At 32.8% G+C, this 20,064-nt stretch overlaps 1 protein-coding gene across 8 annotated transcripts in view; it reads left to right on the plus strand.

Annotated features, from left to right (window-relative positions):
- The window catches only part of LOC141456261 (phospholipid-transporting ATPase ABCA1-like), a 39,461-nt gene extending 19,785 nt beyond the window's left edge, over window positions 1-19,676 (plus strand). For 3 of the 8 annotated variants that reach the window (XM_074132073.1, XM_074132076.1, XM_074132075.1), the window contains 23 exons: window positions 800-987; window positions 1,070-1,133; window positions 1,225-1,308; window positions 2,277-2,321; window positions 2,855-2,988; window positions 7,150-7,388; window positions 7,473-7,608; window positions 8,671-8,759; window positions 8,847-9,021; window positions 9,496-9,677; window positions 9,762-9,939; window positions 10,023-10,138; window positions 10,215-10,359; window positions 11,488-11,602; window positions 11,828-11,970; window positions 13,627-13,716; window positions 15,120-15,236; window positions 15,314-15,427; window positions 16,163-16,360; window positions 16,440-16,574; window positions 16,710-16,906; window positions 17,759-17,990; window positions 19,254-19,676. In XM_074132073.1, the coding sequence (XP_073988174.1) occupies window positions 800-987; window positions 1,070-1,133; window positions 1,225-1,308; window positions 2,277-2,321; window positions 2,855-2,988; window positions 7,150-7,388; window positions 7,473-7,608; window positions 8,671-8,759; window positions 8,847-9,021; window positions 9,496-9,677; window positions 9,762-9,939; window positions 10,023-10,138; window positions 10,215-10,359; window positions 11,488-11,602; window positions 11,828-11,970; window positions 13,627-13,716; window positions 15,120-15,236; window positions 15,314-15,427; window positions 16,163-16,360; window positions 16,440-16,574; window positions 16,710-16,906; window positions 17,759-17,990; window positions 19,254-19,307 (3,170 nt within the window). In that variant the 3' untranslated portion in view covers window positions 19,308-19,676. The other 5 variants (XM_074132077.1, XM_074132074.1, XR_012459678.1 and 2 more) reach the window with 5 other exon arrangements.
- The last annotated feature ends 388 nt before the right edge of the window (window positions 19,677-20,064 follow it).

The raw sequence follows: 20,064 nt of genomic DNA on the forward strand, positions 1-20,064 counted from the left end.
TCTCTTTTAGTTATTCGTGGCAGTTCGTTGTAGAGTTCTTAAAAATAATAATAATAGTAATAATAATTATAATAATAATAATAATAAAATAATAATAATAATAATAATAATAATAATAAAATAATAATAATAATAAGGGAAGGGATTAGCTATGAGGTTAGCATACTGGACTCCCACGCGGAGGTCCCGGGTTCGAATCCAGCAGCTGACCCTTAGATTTTCTCTTCCTAGGAGCTTCTTACAGCTCACTGTCCGGTGATGGACAGTGTTGTCTGTAACGAGAGAACACTGTCCGGAGGCCGGCAGTGCACTGGAAAAAGCTCCGGGCGCTAATGACCTCAGCTGTTGATGCGCCAAAAAAAAAAAAATAATAATAATACAATAATAATTAATGGTACTTGAGACAAATGATTAATTCTAAAAAAAATACCCACTTAGCAGGGAAGGGATTAGCTATGTGGTTAGCATACTGGACTCCCATGCGGAGGTCCAGGGTTCGAATCCAGCTGCTGACCCTTAGTTTTTCTCTTCTTAGGAGTTTCTTAGAACTCACAGTCCGGTGATGGAAAGTGTTGTTTGTAACGAGAGAACACTGTCTGGAGGCCGGCAGTACGCTAAAAAAAGCTCCGGGCGCCAATAACCTCTGATGTAATCTTGAATCATTTTTTAAAAAATATTTTTTTATATCCTATATATATATATAAGTAAAACTTTATTTGGTTGAAAATGAAGTTGAAATCAGTGATATTTATTTGTCTTGTTAGGAAATTTATTATACAAGATAATAATTTATTTCTAGATTTAACAAAACTTATAAAGCGGTCGGTGTCATCAGCTGAATTTTTGGAACACATTGGAAATGAAGTACTGTATGTTTTGCCAGAAAAAGATATTTCTCGTTTAAGTGCACTCTGTAATTCATTAGATGTTAATCTTTCTAATTATAAAATTGTTTCTTATGGAATAACTGACACCTCTCTTGAAGAAGTAGGTTTTAATCCATTGATTTATTAAACTTCTCTTTAGAACTTTTAATAAACCAAAAAAAATTGAATAATTTAATTTCCAGATATTTATTCGTGTGGCTGAAGAAGGTACTGGAGTTTTGCAAGACTTAAAAGTAGAACGTAAAAGTAATTATTTTATTGGTACTTGTAAATTTCTTCTATCCTTGTTCATTGTTGCTTATTGTTATGTTCTGGTGCACGTGTGAATTGTTTCCAGGACTTAAGTGTTTGTCTTTCAAGCAAATAATACACAGGAAACGTGAAACGCCAAATACTGTCATTGCCAAGGAACTGATATCACGTAAGCTTATTTCATTGGTTATTTCTGATATGTGGAAGTCGAGTATATTAAAAAATCGTGGATAGATCTCCCATTTTATGAAAATATTTTTCTCTATTCTAATAGTAGTAGTTTAAATTTGCTTTTAATTAATCTTAAGTCCCGAAACAGAGAAACAAATATGTAGTGCAAATTTACCACTACAGGCTAATTTTTATGGCTTTAAGAGTCAAATTTGGAAAATATTTTAAAGAATGTTAGTATAAAAGAAAATAAAACACTACAGCCTTTTAAGTTTACAGTCTTCGTGTCTTTTAAATTTTTTGTGTCCCCTACATTTTTTCACAAAAAAAACTTTTAAAGTATTGGCTGAGTAGAGTTATATAATTCAAGTAGTCGCTTTCTGAAGGATTAAATTCATATTGAAGTACTGTATGTTTTGCCAGAAAAAGATATTTCTCGTTTAAGTGCACTCTGTAATTCATTAGATGTTAATCTTTCTAATTATAAAATTGTTTCTTATGGAATATCTGATCATGTACATACGTTAACTAAGTTCATTTCATTCCGATTCAGTCTATCTATCGTATCTGCTCATCAGAAAAACTAAAAACAGATATCGCAGAATTTAATTTCAATATTGATATTGGTATTTGGAAGAGTACAAGAATAAGATTTTGTAATAACTTTTTGTAGAGGGCAAATTTCGGTAAACATAATCGGTTGATGAAACAGTGTCTGATAATGATCCATCATGACTTTTTTAATTAAATTAGTTCTAGCAAAAAGTATTTTAATGATATAATGTTTTTGTAACATAATTTATTTTAAATTATTTATGAGAAATTTTATAAGAATAAGAAAGTTTTTCACTTGAAGTCACTGAAAATAAGAATTTGAATAATATTTGAATGTTACCTCACCAGTATTTTATCTGAAGATTTTAGTTTTGTTTTTATTTTATTTTCTAATCATTGTATGATTTTCAGCACAGAAAGAAAAGTTTGTCAATATGAATGGTGCCAATGTCAAGTGTGAGTCCTTTGCTTAAGATGCTGCATGCTTGTTTCTATTTCTTTCTTTTTATGAATATTTTTTTTATGAGGCTATTTTTAAGGAAATCTTTTTGATTCAATTTCTAACACAAAAAAGTAGCGTTTCTTTGTAGAATTTCAAGTGTAGTCTGTTAGATTTAGCTAATTTCAATATGTTTTCAAGGTTAAAGAGAAATTCTTTATTTTCATGGTTAATCATTTCTAATTTCTTTCTATCAAGTAATGTTGGTCAATTCGAAGACGCTAATTCAAAGTTTACAGTTGTCTTTAAGGAAACTTAATAAAGTTGCAAGAGTGATTATTTTCTTCAGTCTATCACTTCAATTTCTATCAGGCTGCCACTTGTTTTGTATTAATGTGCTTCCTGTCCTTTAATTTTTGCTTATTTAGAATCACATTCGTATACCACTTTTCTAACTGCATGAAATTGCACTATTTTTATGCATTGCTGATTTCCACTTCTATTATTTGTTTTATATTTTTGGAGGAGTTATTGAACATTCTTTTTGTAGATTCACAGATCCCAATTGTTGAAGAAATGGTTTACCAAAAAAGTTCTTCACACAAGTTCTGGAGACAATTTTTTGCTTTGCATACTAAGAGATTTTATCATACTGTAAGAAATAAAAAAGGTTTATTTGGTGAGGTAAGTGTTTAACAATATATAAAGTTGACTTTTCTAATATATTTTGTCCTTTCTGTTGTGGATAGTTGCAAGTCTTCCTGCGATGTGTGGTACAATTACTGGTTTCAAAGTAGCAGGCCTTCTCACTCTTTAAACACATTTGTTTATTTGTAAGTCGATATTTGTCAATCGAGGTTCAGTGAGAAAATAAATATTGACGTTTTGGCGAATTTGTTATATCTCTACGTAGTATACTTAAAGAGGGGGAAGCTTAAGTTGCAGAATCATGGACCATGAATCATATTGCGTCTTCTTTTGCCTGAACCTTGAAATCAACAATTGAATTGTTCAACGATTCAATATAATTGAATACAATCCAAAATTTTCACCTCCACTAATTTTTATAGTCTTGGCAAATAAGAGATAGTGCAAAATATCTGCTAACTCGAAATTTCCGGGATACCTTTTTGGCAGAACGAAAAATGGAATTTAAATTTTCATTTAAATTCATTAAAGAAAACAATCACTAGTTAAAGGTTCAACTTTATTTCTTTACAGTCATTTTTTTCTTTTTTCTTTTTTTTACAAATCTAGTTCTAGGCCCCATCGCCCATCCAGTTAGGATGCAAGCAGCCTCCCGCAAGGGGTAACTGTTGCATGCAGTTACTTGGGGAGCAGCGCCCCCACGGGTCACATAGCTCAGTATGCCATGCGCATACACCAGAACAGTACACGTACAAACATACTACACACCCTACACTACAGACAAAGGCATTACCAGTACACACGCTAGGGCTACCGACCCTAGTGAGGCCAATGGCCATGGGGAGTAAACCCCTTAAAATCCTGGTCCTCCAGGTTGGGGGTTGAGCGTTGGGTTGGCACCCCACCTTGTAAAAAACCTATCGTTACGAAGACCGAATTAAAGAAAAAGCTGGACGAATATAATGGCAATAGACAAAGGCGAACCCAACGGAAAAGATTACAATGGAAAGCATTTGACGTCTCATTAGCCACATGGAATGTAAATACAATGTTAAGACCGGGTAGTATGAAAGAAATTACCGACGAATTGATTAAGTTTAAAATCGATATTGCTGTGCTGCAGGAGACAAGATGGAAAGGAAATGGAAGGATCGATAAGAAAGAATACTCTATTCTTTACAGTGGCCCGGAAAGCAGAAGCCGGAACTGGATTTTTCATTAATCATAAACTAAGAAAGTCAATGCTTAATTTTGAACCAATATCAGACAGACTATGTAAATTAAGGATCAAAGGTAGATTTCGAAACATATCCATATTTGCGATTTATGCCCCAACGGAAAACGCTGAGGACTCTATTAAGGAAGAATTTTATGATTGTCTTGGAAATTGTATAGAAAAAGTTCCCCGGTACGATACTCTGATCCTGATGGGGGATTTTAATGCTAAAATTGGCAAAGAAGAGGCTCTAAAAAGAGTCGCAGGAAAGTATTCGTTGCACGATACAACTAGTGAAAACGGCATGTTAATGGCTCAATGCGCCGAAATGTACAGGTTACATATTAAAAGCACAAGTTTTCCTCATAAAATTATACAAAGGGGAACTTGGAGAGCACCTGGGAGAAATATAGTTAACCAGATTGATCATGTGTTGATTTCAGCGAGGCACTCGTCTGATATCATTGATGTTCGAAGTTTACGCGGACCTAACTGTGACTCGGATCATTATCTGGTGAAGGCTAAACTAAGACAAAAAATAGCCCAAGTTGAAAGACCAGGTACTGTCAAGAGAACAAAATGGTGCACTGATAAATTAAGGATGTCTGAAGTATGTAAAAAGTATCAAGAAAGTATTGACAGGGAAATGGAAAAGGAAATAAGTTTGGAAAATGATAAAAGTATGGAAATTGATACAAGGTGGAAGTAATGCGAAGAGCAGCGGAAGAAACTATAGGAGAGACAAAAACTGGAAGAAATGAAGAGTGGTTTAGTGAAAGATGTAAAAACAGTTTAGAGAAAAGAAATCAGGCCAGATTGAAACTACTACAAAGATACACTAGGCAGAATTTGGAGGGTTATAATGCCAAAAGAAGGGAAGCTAAAAGAATTTGTAGGGAAGAAAAAAGGAACTCGATCAACAAGCGCTTGGAAAATATTGAAAACATGAACGGTGAACATAATACCAGAAAATTCTATAAGGAGCTGGACTGGTTTAGAAAGGGATACCAGCCTAGGATAAATGATTGTAGGAGTAAAACTGGAGAGTTGTTGGAGAGTGAGAAGGAGGTGATGGATAGATGGACGGAGTACTTCGCTGAGCTGCTGAATGTGGACCTGGTTGATGTGGACAGTACTGAATTTGATATTAATAATGAGGAATTTTTCTGTCAGCCACAACCTCTGATAGAGGAGCCGGATAAGGATGATGTTTTAATGGCTATCTCAGATTTAAAAAATTGTAAAGCTCCTGGTAAAGACGGGCTGGTTGCAGAATTAAAAAAAACTGTTCTAAAAAAATGCAGGATTTTATATATAAGTTGATCAGAGATATCTGGAGGAAAGAGGAAATGCCAACTGATTGGAAGATGGGGCTGATATGCCCTATCTTTAAAAAAGGCAGCAAGAACCAGTGTGAAAATTACAGAGGGATAACTCTGCTTGGGGTACTTTATAAGGTTCTCTCTTGTATAATTCTTAAAAAATTAACAAAGTACGCTGAAGAGATTCTTGGAGATTATCAATGTGGATTTAGAGGTGGACGGAGTACTACTGACCAGATATTTGTGCTTCGACAAACAATGGAAAAATGTTTTGAATTCGATGTCGACTTACACCTCTTATTCATTGATTACAAACAAGCATTTGATAGCGTTAAGAGAACAGCGTTACTAAGGATACTGGCCAGAAACGGCGTGCCTCAAAAGCTGGTGAATTTGGTGAGAATGTCCTTGGAAAATACATCCGCTAAAGTTATTGTTGGTAACAAGGTTGGAGATGCATTTCATGTACAATCTGGAGTGAGGCAGGGGGATGCACTTTCAGCTACCTTATTTAATATCGCTCTGCACGATGCTGTGAAAGATGCAATCAAACATGGCACTGTTGCTGAAAAAACATGGCAAATATGCGCATACGCTGATGACCTTGTTGTTGTGGCCAGAAGCGAAGCAGCATTAAAAGAGGCAGGTGAAATAATAATAAACAGTGGTGCCAAAGTGGGACTTGTTATCAACGAAAACAAAACAAAGTATTTAAAGATGTCATCGGCAGAGCACAGGAGATCCGTTAAGGATATTGAAATTATGAATTTTAGATTTGAAGGTATTTCTAATTTTGTTTATCTGGGATCCCTGGTGAATAATGAGAATAAGGTTAGTGTTGAGATCGATCGAAGAATAATGGCAGCCAACAGAGCTTACTTTGCAAATCTAAGACTTCTCAAGTCAAAATTGCTCTCTAGGGCAACAAAATTGAGACTTTATAAATCCCTTATTAGGCCAGTTGTCACGTACGGCGCAGAAACATGGTATTTATCACAGAACGACTGCCGCAAGTTGGCTGTATTTGAAAGAAAAGTAGTAAGAAGAATCTGTGGTGCGACGTTTGTGAATGGCCGATGGAAGTGCAAAACAAATGAAGAAATTGATGCCCTATTAAAAAAAGAAACAATTATTAATTTTGAAAAACAAGTAGATTGAGATGGGCTGGTCATGTGGCACGAATGGAAAGGGAAAGAATGCAAAGTAGGGTACTGGAAATGGAGTTATGCGGGAAAAGAAGAAGAGGAAGACCCAGAGGCAGATGGAAGGATGAAATCGATAGGGACGCCAGGAAGTTGGGAATAAGGAATTGGAAGCGTGAGGCGCAGGATAGAGATAGATGGAGAGACTTAATTCGGCAGGCCAAGGGTCGGGCAGACCTGTAGTGCCAGGGAGTTAGTTAGTTAGTTAATTTTATAGTCTTGGCAAATAAGAGATAGTGCAAAATATCTGCTAACTCGAAATTTCCGGGATACCTTTTTGGCAGAACGAAAAATGGAATTTAAATTTTCATTTAAATTCATTAAAGAAAACAATCACTAGTTAAAGGTCCAACTTTATTTCTTTACAGTCATTTTTTTCTTTTTTTTACAAATCTAGTTCTAATTAATTAACCTTTAAATTTATTTCTTCCGTGATATAATTTTTTTTCCCCCACAGTTGGTGTTACCAGCATTATTTATTTGCATGTCGTTGATAGTTACGACGATTCTTCCAAAACTACAAGAAAGGCCACCATTAGAGCTAGATATATGGCAATATTCAGCTCCTAGATATATGTTTTTTGACAATAAGGCATCTGCACACTCGTCTGATGATAACTGGGCCAATCGTTATGTTTCAAACGCACTAGGACATTACGGAATTGGTACAAAATGTTTGAAAATTAATGGTGAAAGGTAAGTATTGTTTTTATTTTATTTTAAGAAATTAATTAGATTGAGTTAAATCTATTATTAAAAATTTTATTTACCAAATTTCAGAAATCCTGAATGCAATAAATTTGTCACCTTCAAAAAAGGTAGAGGGCCAAACGTTCCAATTCCACGTTGTTCTTGTGCTTCTGGAGGACAAGTGTGCCCAAAGAACATAGATGATCCTCCTCCTCCCTCGTATAAAGTTAGTTTACATTAATTTAATATTACGGAGATTTTTTATTTTTTTTAAGCGTTCCACCATCCAGTGAGTTCCGTGATCTAAATTTCTGAAGGCCATGACTTGATGATTGACAATGCTGCTTTCTTTCATGCTATTCTGACTAGTTTTATTAGGACTTCCGCGTTTTTCTAATTGTAGACTTGCCTCGGTAATCTTCCCTTTCTTGAGGCATTCTCTTCAGATGACGTGCCAGAGGAGTCTTTGTTCTCTACATATTTTAATCTTCCTTATTTTGAAATCTCTTTCTTTTGTGAATGTTCTGTCTGCCCGTTACTTGAAGCCCACTCCTGATGCAAGTATTATTTATTTTATTTTTTTTAGATGTGTCTTTAAGGTGGTTTGCCGTCCCATTAAAAGTTATACCGAGTTTAATGCTTTACAAAATATTCTTCCTTTTATTTGGCAGAATTTTCAGTCTTTAAGAGGCTGAAAACAGCACAGAGATTAATATTTGGCTAATATGGAGAGGAAAATTTAAAATCCTGAACCGCTTTCACACGATATCCTCTTTTCTGTGTTTTCTTTGTGTTTTGATTCTCTATTGATATATTCTCTCGAATTATTTTAATTTCATTGAATTCTTTTTTAAGCATAAAACTGTTGTCTTCTTTGATCTAGCAACTATTATTAGTATTATTATTATTATTATTATTATTTTTATTTTTATTTATTTATTTATTTATTTATTTAATTATTTATTTATTTATTTATTTATTTATTTATTTATTTATTTATTTATTTATTTTTAATATCATCATCCCTTAAGCGAATTGCTATTCAAATATATTTACTATTTTTTTCCTCATTTACTTCATTTCGAACTTGCAAAGTTTGTTTTATAAATTCTCTCGGTAATTAAACCTATCGCTTTAATTGCAAGAAACGCATCTATGGTATTCAAAATAATTTAATTGTTGAGATTTGATTATCTTCTTACTAAATAAAACATAAATTTCTGGACTTTTTCAGACCTGCGCTTTAAAAAATTTAAAGTTTTAAGTATAACTTCTTTTTCAATTTTAGATAGTTTCTGATGACATCTTTTATAATATGACTGGCGAAAATGTACCAGATTGGATTATAAATACTTGGCCAAAATACACTATGCACAGGTTTTTACTGATTTTTACTGAAATATTCAATTTTAAATTGGAATACTTATATTATCTATTTTAATTGATTTTATTTCGTTTTTTTAGATTAGGTGGTTATACAATAGCAGCTAATGCAACTGTACCAAATCTCAATCTTTCTGCATATATGTACATGAGAGAGAGGTTTGGTAAACCAACCAGTAACATCTTTCCAAACATTGTTAATTTAATATCTATGTTTCCAAATATGTACACCCCTTCAACAAAAAACAATATAAAAGTGAGTTTTGAAACAAAATTAAATTGTTTTATATATAGCTTTGTATATATCTTCTAACTACCTGGATTCAAAAAAATATCCCCCTTCGGTGCAAATAAACTACGTGAATTATTACTATATTTTTGACAGTAATATTTTATAGCAGTCGTTTTAAAACTAGAGTTAGTCAGTTATTAGAATCAGTAAATTGGTCAAATATTGAACTACTCTAACTTCTCAATTTAGCTTGAATGTTGGCAGGATTTATTCCAGTTTATACTAGATACTACTTACTAGCTTTTTAACTACGGGTTGGAAATTCACCCTGAATTGCCATAATTTAGGCAAATTCTTCTGGTTCTATAACACAATAACTATAACTTTTTTCTTTGTAACTTTTAATTCGATTTGTATTTATTTTTACAGTTTTGTTTTTCTTTCTCTCTTTGCTAATTTTGTGCTATTGCACTATTATCCTTAGTTTTTATTTTGCAGGTGTGGTTTAATAATAAAGGATGGCTGTCATCTGTGGCATACATGAATGCAATTAATAATGTAATCCTTCGCGCCACTCTTGATTCATTAAATAAGTCTCAAGATGAAATTAGTGAATATGGTATTCGAACGATAAATCATCCCATGAACTTTACACAAGAACAGATGAATTTAGAGATTATGTAAATTATAAATTTATAAAGTTTTATTACTTTTTTGTTCAAATTTTCAGCGCGTAGTATTCATTCCTTGCTTCTTTTTTTCAGACGACAGGGTGTTGTATCAATACTTCATTCTATATTTATTATATTTGCCCTCAGTTTTGTGCCTGCATCTTTTACATTGTACCTAATAGAAGAGAGAGTATCAAATTCAAAGCATTTGCTTTTAGTATCTGGTGTGAATCGTCTAATCTTTTGGATTGAAGAGTTTATTTGGGACATTGTAAGTGCGGAGACTTCTAAGAAAGTTCATATAGCACAATTTAAAATTTCTATTAAGGTTAATTGGTCATTTCATTTTTATAGGTAGCGTACGCAGTATCAGCATTTTTGTGCATTTTAATTTTTGTCATCTTTAATGAACAGTCAATCATTTCACCAACCAATTTACCAGGAGTCATACTCCTCTTTCTACTTTATGGGTATTTTTTCCTCTCCGTTTTTGTTTGTTATTTTCATTGGATGTACTTAAATTAGCATAATCTTTTTGTTTTGTAGGTGGTCTTGCATCCCTTTGATGTACCTACTAAGCTATGTTTTTACTATTCCCAGTTCAGCATTTGTGGGGCTTGCTCTTGCGAATCTGTTTATAGGGATTGTAACAACGTTTATTGCTTTTGTATTTGGAGCTTTTGAAGATGAGGTAATTGTAATAATTTTTATAATTATTAGAGACATTTCGTTTGAAGCACAAAATGGTTTCTAACTTTGATTTACCCACGTTCTAATTAACAACTTTTCGCGATAAGTTTTGAAAAAATTGCTAAGTATGGCCTAAATAATGTGATAGCTTCACATTAAACATAATTTTATATCATTTTATTATTCCACTTTAAAATTAAAAAGGACTGATTGAAGTAGGAAGTGATTAGTTTACAAGTTAGTACACTGGACTCCTTATGGATACCTTTTTAGCCTTTTTCTGCTCAAGGATCAATGGCGGACAGTGTTATCTGTACGCGAGGACACGGTCCTGACTGATTTTAAACAACTAGATTAAAAAAACAAAGCTTATCTTAAATTGGGAAAAGACTTGGTTGAAGTGACTTGAGTTCATTGGGAACTTAATTTTAAATAAAATCTTATGAAAAGGAATGATCTTGGATGTTTGAATATTTTAGATTAATTGCAAAAAAAAAAATCCATGATTTGATTAATCTCTGATCTTAGTGGCCTCTAGGAACAGAGTACATGTTTCATAAATTTAGAATATTGTTATTAAGAAAAACCATGACATAAAGGTTTTGATAAGATAGGTTCTCATCTTTCTGCTAAGGCAGACAACCTAAGGATAGGTTTAGATGTTAAAGTTTTACTGAGCTTAACGCACATCGGATCCGACTGTTAGTGTCAGTTGAATAGATATACGATCGTATATCACTAATACTTTGAGGTAACGATTGTCCCTTTAAGAAAATTATGTGACGGACGAGGCTTGAAGCATCTAGCGGTTCTCGATAGTCATCTTTCCTAGGTGTTAGAGCTAAAAAATTCAAAGCACTAAGAAGTTCAATATAGTTTTTTAGGGATGTAGTAGCAATAGGGCCATATACATTACATGAAGTAATGTGTGAAAAGAGAACATTGAAATATGATTTATGAGAAGTGCATTATCTTCTTGAAGTAACTTATCACATAGCACTCACCATAGAGTAATACAGTAAACGCTACATTTTTCTCATTTATTGCTGTTTTTCGCACCGTAGACAAAAGGCCAATAAAAAAAAGAATTCCTATAAAAAGATTAATAATAGATAATTCTTATTTACAGGAATTAGAGGCTGGAGATCGCATTTTTAAAGAAGTATTTTTAATTTTTCCACATTATTGTCTTGGAAGTGGCATCTTGGATTTAGCTCAGAATCACGTAGCAGCAGCCTCTTTAGGTAGGTTATTTACATATAAGTCTTGTTTATTACATTTTTCAAGCGGGGCTTACCATTACTCCTACACAAGTCCCGAGTCTGTTACCCATGTTCAGGTTTAATGTTTTGAAGTAGATTCGCATACATTTATATTTTCGCATAATGTATTCTGATTATTTTCTTATATTTTCAGCAACATTAGAGTGTTACAATTTTAATATGCTTGATATTTTCCAATTTAACTAGACATTGAATACAAGTCAAATATATTTGAGTGGAATCTGCTGGGGAAACCTTTGCTCTGCATGTTTGTATTGGGCAACATATTCTTCCTTTTTAACTTGGCCATTGAGTTTGGACTTTTTACTTGGATCACCCATTGGACAAAGGTAATTAGTAATAAAAATAGATTTTGTTGTGGTTATCTTGACTGAAATTTTTATTTATTGAAGTATAATGACATTTACTATGATTTTTATTGAGCCTTATCGAGGAATTTAAAGTGATTAAGCAATTTATTTAAACAAGATGTCATTACAATACTAGCGGATACAATAGTTTATTAAGCTATATTGATTGCCTTGTTCTTCCATGCTTTTTTTTCTCTATTTATAGCAATATTTAAATGAACAAGTAACAGTAAATAACTAGAGCTGAATTATGTTAGAAGAAATTTAATACTGAATTTGGTTTAAATTGAAACATATCCTCTAGAACCTAGGAAAGTACGTTATTAATTGTGTAAATTCGGAATTTTTCGAAAAAAACAACGATCTTAACTTCAAAATAGATAAATATAAAATGCCCTGATAGTTTTAATTCATTTTGTATGTGCTGTGCAAAGTTGCACAAGTGTTTTGTTGGTTTATACAGGATTCCATGAACATATAATACCATATATTTGAAACTCACTTAACAACATTGAAGTGCGAGGAAGTGAAATAATACTAACTAACTTAAGGGTTAATGAATATAAAAAACATTTTTTGTGAACATTACTGTAATATTTCAAAATAACATTTAACTAATTCATCAATAAAAAGCATACCCTTCCTCCAGATAATTTTTTAAAAATGTGTTGTACAAAGTCTGTTTGAAATTCTTGAGATAATTAGTCTGTGGCAACACTGTTTGAGAGAGTGTGTACGAGGGACTTACTGTGTGTAATATGGCGGAGAATGTTAAAAAGATATTATATATTGTGTACTTTTTTTGTGTTTTGATTTTACTGTGTGTGTAATAAAGGTTGTCGTTCGAACTTTCTTGCGTTTTCCTTTTGTTCCCAGAAAGAAGGAGACAACAAGTCTAACCAAATATTAATCTTACCAAAGCAAAATTAGATCATTTGAAGAACTAAAACAATGGTCTATTGATTTCTTGACTAGGATTCATAAATTTTAGCGTACATTTTTTATTTTTATGCGATACACACGTTTCTAATTATTATTAATCTTTATTTGCAATAAAATTTCATGGTCTTTGAACAAGTATATTGTGTGTCAAAAGTTTGGACGGTCGTCTAATATTTGTGGACTTTGGAAAGATGTTCGATTCAGTGCTGCTTGGTAATTTATAGAAAGCAGTGGAACCGTTGGGGTCAACTGCCCTTAATATCAAGAAACTATCAAGATGGCGAAAACATTGGCTACTCCCCTGAATACATATAAAAAAAAACTGAGACACAGGCGATGAACACACATATAAAAAGGTGGGAGTCCCTTTCGAACATGAAACGGTCTATTCGTTGCTGTTTGCCGACGACCAAGCTCTAAATGGCCAAAGGCGCAAATTTTCTGAAGTTAGTTTCCAAGTTGATGAAAGATGCATTCGACAAAGTGAGCGTATTAAAAATTATTGAGCGACGACAGGATATTATTCTCCTAGATTACCCCCGTTTTCAGTTTATTTTTGCAATGATTTTCCTGAGTACTCTCATCTTATTTGTAAAACTATTACAAACCAATGAAAATTGGTTCATATTGTATGGAGTATTGTACAGTGTTAGTTAGGTTTCTTTTAATTTAATTTATTTTTATTTTTTGCAGTGGTTCTTCTTATTTTTAGTGGAAACAATCATTTACAGGATTTGTAAAAAGCTTATGAACTGGACTGTGTTACATTCTAGCTTTAATAATGTAATTATTAAGAAAATTAGACGCAGAAATTTTATGCAAAATATTCTGATATCTGTAAATAAATTTTTCCATCAATTGGCATTAAAATTATCATCATTTATTATAAGGATGAGTAGGTTCGATTTCTGTGCTTTCTGATAGGTAAAGAAAACAACGTGATGTCATTGTTTGTTAATTGTGAATCGTCTTTCTGCCCTAAAAACACTATATTGCACCACTTCCATTTTGGAAAATTCAATTTGCTTTTTGCCTTAAGTATTCGGCATTGAATTTACTGCTTATGTTTAATATTATTTTTAATATGTCTTTATAGACTTCCTGAACGCTATAAATAATCAAACAAACCGGGAGAAAGCGCTCTTTTAAGCGCTTAATTAATTTCAATTTTATAATGAACGCATTTTGATATGCGTACTGAACCCGCATTAAGTTTCTGCAGAAATAATAGGTGGATTCAGTTGGCTATTTTTATCGGATTCAAGCTTTCTTGCTTACTAATATCTGCACTGCAGTTCTTAACCATGTTTCGTGTTCTATAATTCCGAAATATTCTGCTACAGAAACAGACATACATATAAGAAAGGTGTTGGACCTTTGATTATTCTTATTATTATGGGGAAAGGGAAGAAAAGGTAACTATTGAAACAGAACAAATGACTATAAGTACAGGTATAATTAAGCAATACTTTTTGAACTGGTTATTACCTTTTTCCAAACTATTTTCTACTTTTCTTACAGGCCAACTTCAACAATAAAATCTTCCTATTTAATTAGTCTCAACTTGTTTTTATTAGTCACAATTTCTTTATATTTAGTTACTTTTTGACCGAAACTGGTCATCTTCATACCTAATTATACAATTTCGCAGTGGAAATACCTTTTTGTAAACTTATTAGACCAAATGAGAAATGAAAAATGAGTTTTGTTTTCTTTTAAAAACAGTATTACTTTTTATTTTTAAGAAATTTGAAGAAGATTTTAAATTTTTCATAGTTCCTATTTAAATGTCCACGAAGTCTTCAATGAAGGTTGCTCGTTTTGATTTTTGTTTAAAAATATTTTTTATTTTTCCAATTTTTATATTACACTTTAGCTTACTATAGATAAATCAATGTTGGCACATACAAATTTTTAAGATTAAATTGTGAAAGTGTGTTTGTTTGTATGCACTTTTCGTTCTGTAATGAGATATTATGTATTTTGCACATAAACTTCGATCATTACTTCGGTTAGTTAGTCCGCTCAGCAAGTCCTGCCCTAGATACAGCCTAAATGGCTTGTTTTTGCAAGGCTTCTGTCTTTACAATTTCTGCTTAATGTGAGATGAACCATTAACAACTATTTATTTATTTATTTTTTTTTTTTTTAGATCAAATTTTATCTGATATTTTTTTTATTTACAGTGCTGTGCTATTAAAGATATTGACGGTGATGAAGAAGACGATGTAGCAGCTGAAAAGGAACGGATTCACAGAGGAGATTTGGATGGTGATATTATGGTTATTAAAGATCTTACAAAGGTATTTTGATTAATTTTTGCCATTAATTCAACAAAATTACAGCATTTATAAAACCTTTCTTTATTCTCCATGTCTAGGTGTACAAATACAATAAAGTACCTTCAGTTAAACGCATTAATGTTGGTGTAAAAGAAGGAGAATGTTTTGGATTGTTAGGAATCAATGGAGCTGGCAAAACTACTACGTTTAAGGTACAGATAGAGCACGTTTTCTTTTTTTTTTTTAATTAGAGGCAGTATCACGTTCTTCTAGGGGCTGATCGTCGAGCGGTTCTGGACTTTATTCCCGGTGCAGCTCAAGAATGTCTAAACTTCTCAAAATTTTGTTTTATTTTTTGCTGAAGTTTGATCATCGTATGGATGCGAATGATTCATACTTTTATTATTATTATTGTTATTATTATTATTATTATTATTGTTATTATTATTATTATTATTATTATTATTTTTATTATTATTATTATATAGCTACCTGAGTAATAGAGAGCTGAGATATGACACGATAGAGGGACCTCGGCGGAAGGAGATTCGTACTTTGTTAGGTCTGTGCTAAGAAGCAAGAAGAGGGAGCTAGACCGTCGATAAGACCTATGGCCCAGACAATGAGATAAATCAAAGATAGTTGCATTTAATACGAGGCACCACCCTGAAGTAATGCTTATGGCGGTTCCGGGGTGGACGTTATGCCTGAAGAGGAGGGGATTTTTTAGTGGGTAAAGCCCCACACACCCAGACTTAATCTGGAAGGTGCCTGTGGCATTTTTCCCCCCTCAGGAAAAAAAAAAATTATTATTATTATATAAGAAATAAGATAGAAGATACGAACGAAAGTGACATGTGGAAGATAGAAGCTTTAATTACTAATTTTTTAAGTCCTTCGCTTTGACAAAGGAAGGTGCCGTCTGATAAGTAATTATTGTTGATCAGATGTTAACTGGAGCAACTAGAGTGACATCTGGAGATGCTACTATTGGAGGCTACAGCGTCGTAAAGAAATTGTCTAAAGTGCGTTCTATTTTGGGTTATTGTCCTCAATTTGATGCACTGGATCCGTTACTGACACCAAGAGAACATTTAATATTGTATGGTAGAATCAAAAACATACCATCTTTTATTTTAAATAAGGTACGTAAATTAACTTCTTTCAGTAAAATTTAGGGCTCTTCAAGTTTATTAGCCTTGTATACTCCTTGAATTCTTACAGAGAGTTGATATCACCATACAACAAATGGGATTAGGTTATTATTCAAATAAATTATCTGGAACTTTGTCTGGTGGGAACAAAAGGAAATTGTCTGCAGCTATTGCGCTAATAGGAAGTCCTCCACTTGTGTTTTTGGTGAGTTTTACCTTGTACAATACAGGATCTAGCAAAAACAGTATGACATTAAATAACCTCAGGAAACATTTCTCATAATAAAATAGTTTAATTGAACAATATTAAGATAGTCTTGTTATGAAATAATCTTCTTAGGATGAACCTACCACTGGAATGGATCCTAAAGCAAGAAGATCTCTATGGACAATGATTCAAGACTTAGTTAGGAACGGTACATCTGTAGTGCTAACTTCTCATAGTATGGAAGAATGTCAAGCACTGTGCACTCGCCTCACCATTATGGTCAATGGACAATTCAAATGTATTGGTTCTTCTCAACATCTTAAGAATAAGTAAATATTTCTGAGCTGAACAATTTTAAAATTGAGGAAATTATTATTATTATTTATTTATTTATTTTATTTTTTTAGCGCATCAACAGCTGAGGTTATTAGCGCTTGGAGCTTTTTCCAGTGCACTGCCGGCCTCCGGACAGTGTTCTCTCGTTACAGACAACACTGTCCATCACCGGACAGTGAGCTGTAAGAAGCTCCTAGGAAGAGAAAATCTAAGGGTCAGCTGCTGGATTCGAACCCGGGACCTCCGCGTGGGAGTCCAGTATGCTAACCTCATAGCTAATCCCTTCCCTTATTATTATTATTATTATTATTATTATTGTTGTTGTTGTTGTTGTTGTTGTTGCTTGTTGTTTGGTGTGGCCTATTACTGGTCATATTACTTTTATTATTTGGTCATATTACTGACCTGAATAGTGATATGCATTCCACAACAAGTTTAGCTCAAACTTGGCAAAGATTGACTTGAAAGACTGACTGTTTTCTTATCTTGAATAAATGACTGGCATGAAGAATGTTCAAGTCAGAATACTTTCCAGAACTCTTGATTGTGTTCTACTCATGGCGAAAAATAAAAAATATAGTTACGACCATAATCTAGGGACTGTTAAGAAACTGTAAAGTTTTCCCCTACAGTCTCTCACTAATGTGGAACTTTTTCTCAGCTTGTTTGATGGCAGACTGACAGATTCTTTCCACTTTCTAAGCTTAACCAGGCAGCAGCATTCAATTTAAAAATATTCTTAGCGTGGAAAATCGTGGGATTGGAGAGTTTATAATACAATACAATAAAAAAAAGGTGATATTTGGGTAATACTTTGAAATCCATAACAATTATTTTGTTCATAGATATGGAGCTGGTTATAGAATCGTAATTCGATGCAAAGAAAATAACATTACAACTGTGAAAGAATTCATGAAAGTGGCTATAAATTCTTCCCGTCTTATTGAAGAATATTATAATCAGCTACGATATGATATTCCTGACGGCAAACTATCCGATATATTTAGACACCTAGAAGAAGGAAAACAGAGGAATATACTGGATGATTATTCATTGTCACAAACTACTCTTGAAGAGGTAATATTAAAATATTTGTGTTTTGATTTTTATTTTGGTTGCTGGTTTATTAGGACTTAAGCAGCCAAGGGAATAATATCATTGAACGATTAGTAAGAAAAGTCGGAAAGGCAAAACCTTCAACATTACATCTTTAAGAACAAGGTACCATTGGCCACAATGCCTTCAGTAAGCACTTTACTGTAAGATGCAGAGCAGGTTTAAAATCTGCTTCAGCATCTAAAAGAATAAAATAGCTATCTAAAATTTAAATTTTCTGAGGCCATAAATCCAATGTTTGAGCGGGTAAGACATGAAAATAAACTGAGTTCCACCTTATTATTAGCATTTTTAACTTAAGAGAAATTACACCTTAGTACGGGTCCTCCAAACGCATTAAACTCATCAATTATCTACCAAAATGACATTACTAATATTAGTTTTATAACACTTAGCTTTTTAGTTTAAAATTAAAGAGAGCTAGGACTAGGGTTGTATAACCATGCCAGTCAGATTAAAAATTTATTTTGGCTATGTTTTCTTTGTCGAGATAAATGACAGTGTTATCTTTGACAAGAGAACATTCTGGAGTCAGAGAATGCGCCGAAAGTGCTCAGGAAGGTAGTGATCATTGACTGACTGACTATGAATGTATGCAATAATAATTTTGTATTATTATTAAGGCCACAGTCCCAAACATCCTGGAGTACAACCATCCATCCATCCATCCATTGCAATCTAGCCTGACCGCTTCTCCTGACTTTCAAAGAGAGGTTTCTTAGGGTTTTTTTTTTCTAGATATCTCAGCCATCTTTTACGTGACTTTCCATTTTATTTACTATTTTGGCTCTTTTGAATCTTTCTAAGAACTGAATGTTCCTACACCTCAAGGATCTTTTCGCTCACACTTTCAAAACCGAAGTGTCACTGGCTCCCACATCTAATTTGATGATATTTTTTAACAAATTATTTTGGATGAAATACTTTTTGTTTAAAGCTGGGTATCAAAGCTACGTCAAGACCTTCATTAAGTGGCCAGTTCCAGTTTTTTATTTATATTGCGAATCAAATGGCTTCAAACCCTATTGTTCCATCCTCGAAAATAGACTCTAAAACTAAAATTAAGAATTGTTTTGGTTTTTCGTAATGAGGCCCTAGATACTATATTAATCCTTAAAGACAGATTATGTGACTTTGCTCAATAGTCTCTTTTTTTTACTTGTGAATTATTACAAATAAGCTTGTAAATAGAATTAATTCTAATCATGATTTATTTTTGCTTAGGTATTTCTTCGTTTTGCCAGCCAACAAAGTAATGAGCCTGCCAGAACAAGATAGTCGATTATTCTTGAATAAGTGCCTTTCCTGTTGTAGAGCTTGGTATGTTTCAAATAATTTGCTAGGAATACTTCGTTAATGATAATAATATAAGAGTAATCCCATCAACTGATCAATAATTTGGAATATTTCTATTGTACAATCATAAATGTTTTTCTCCCCAAAGTTGTGCAAGCGTTTTTGTCACAAACCAAAATATTATTTCAGAACAAGTCCACATATTTCCTCCATACTTCACATAGTTCAGAGAAATCAGAGTTTTGAAGAAAATTTTTAATATATAATATTATATACAAAATTTTAAGAACTTATTTTTTAAAATTTAAACAAATTATTGTATTTGTACAGTTAATAAAGTAGTATTATATATTTGTTTTTTATTTTATTTTGTATTAATAATTTTAAGTTGGAACGGACAATACCACGCACCCTAGCTTCAACTTGATGCTAGTCCGTAGTGTTGCAGGGAACATAAAATCAAAATCTTCAGGTTAAAAGCTAATATAATGAATAACATAAATGAACAGAACACATTTCTATTTTATTATTCTGAGGTACAATCCTGCTGGGTTTCCTGCAAACGGTCAGTATCTCCATTTCTCGAAAGGTAGCCCTAGACTGCCCACAATTCACTCTTCGAAGTCTCCCTAAAAGCCGACCATCGGTATTGCCTCAGGGCAGAGCTTTTTTTCAGCAAAAGAAATCAACCTTCGTTCCCAAATATTTAAAGATAAACTGAAGTTTCCCTTCTCGATGT

This window comes from Rhodnius prolixus, unplaced genomic scaffold (assembly GCF_049639745.1).
Source record: "Rhodnius prolixus isolate KJV_2025 unplaced genomic scaffold, Rpr scaffold_4, whole genome shotgun sequence".
NCBI classification, from domain to species: domain Eukaryota; kingdom Metazoa; phylum Arthropoda; class Insecta; order Hemiptera; family Reduviidae; genus Rhodnius; species Rhodnius prolixus.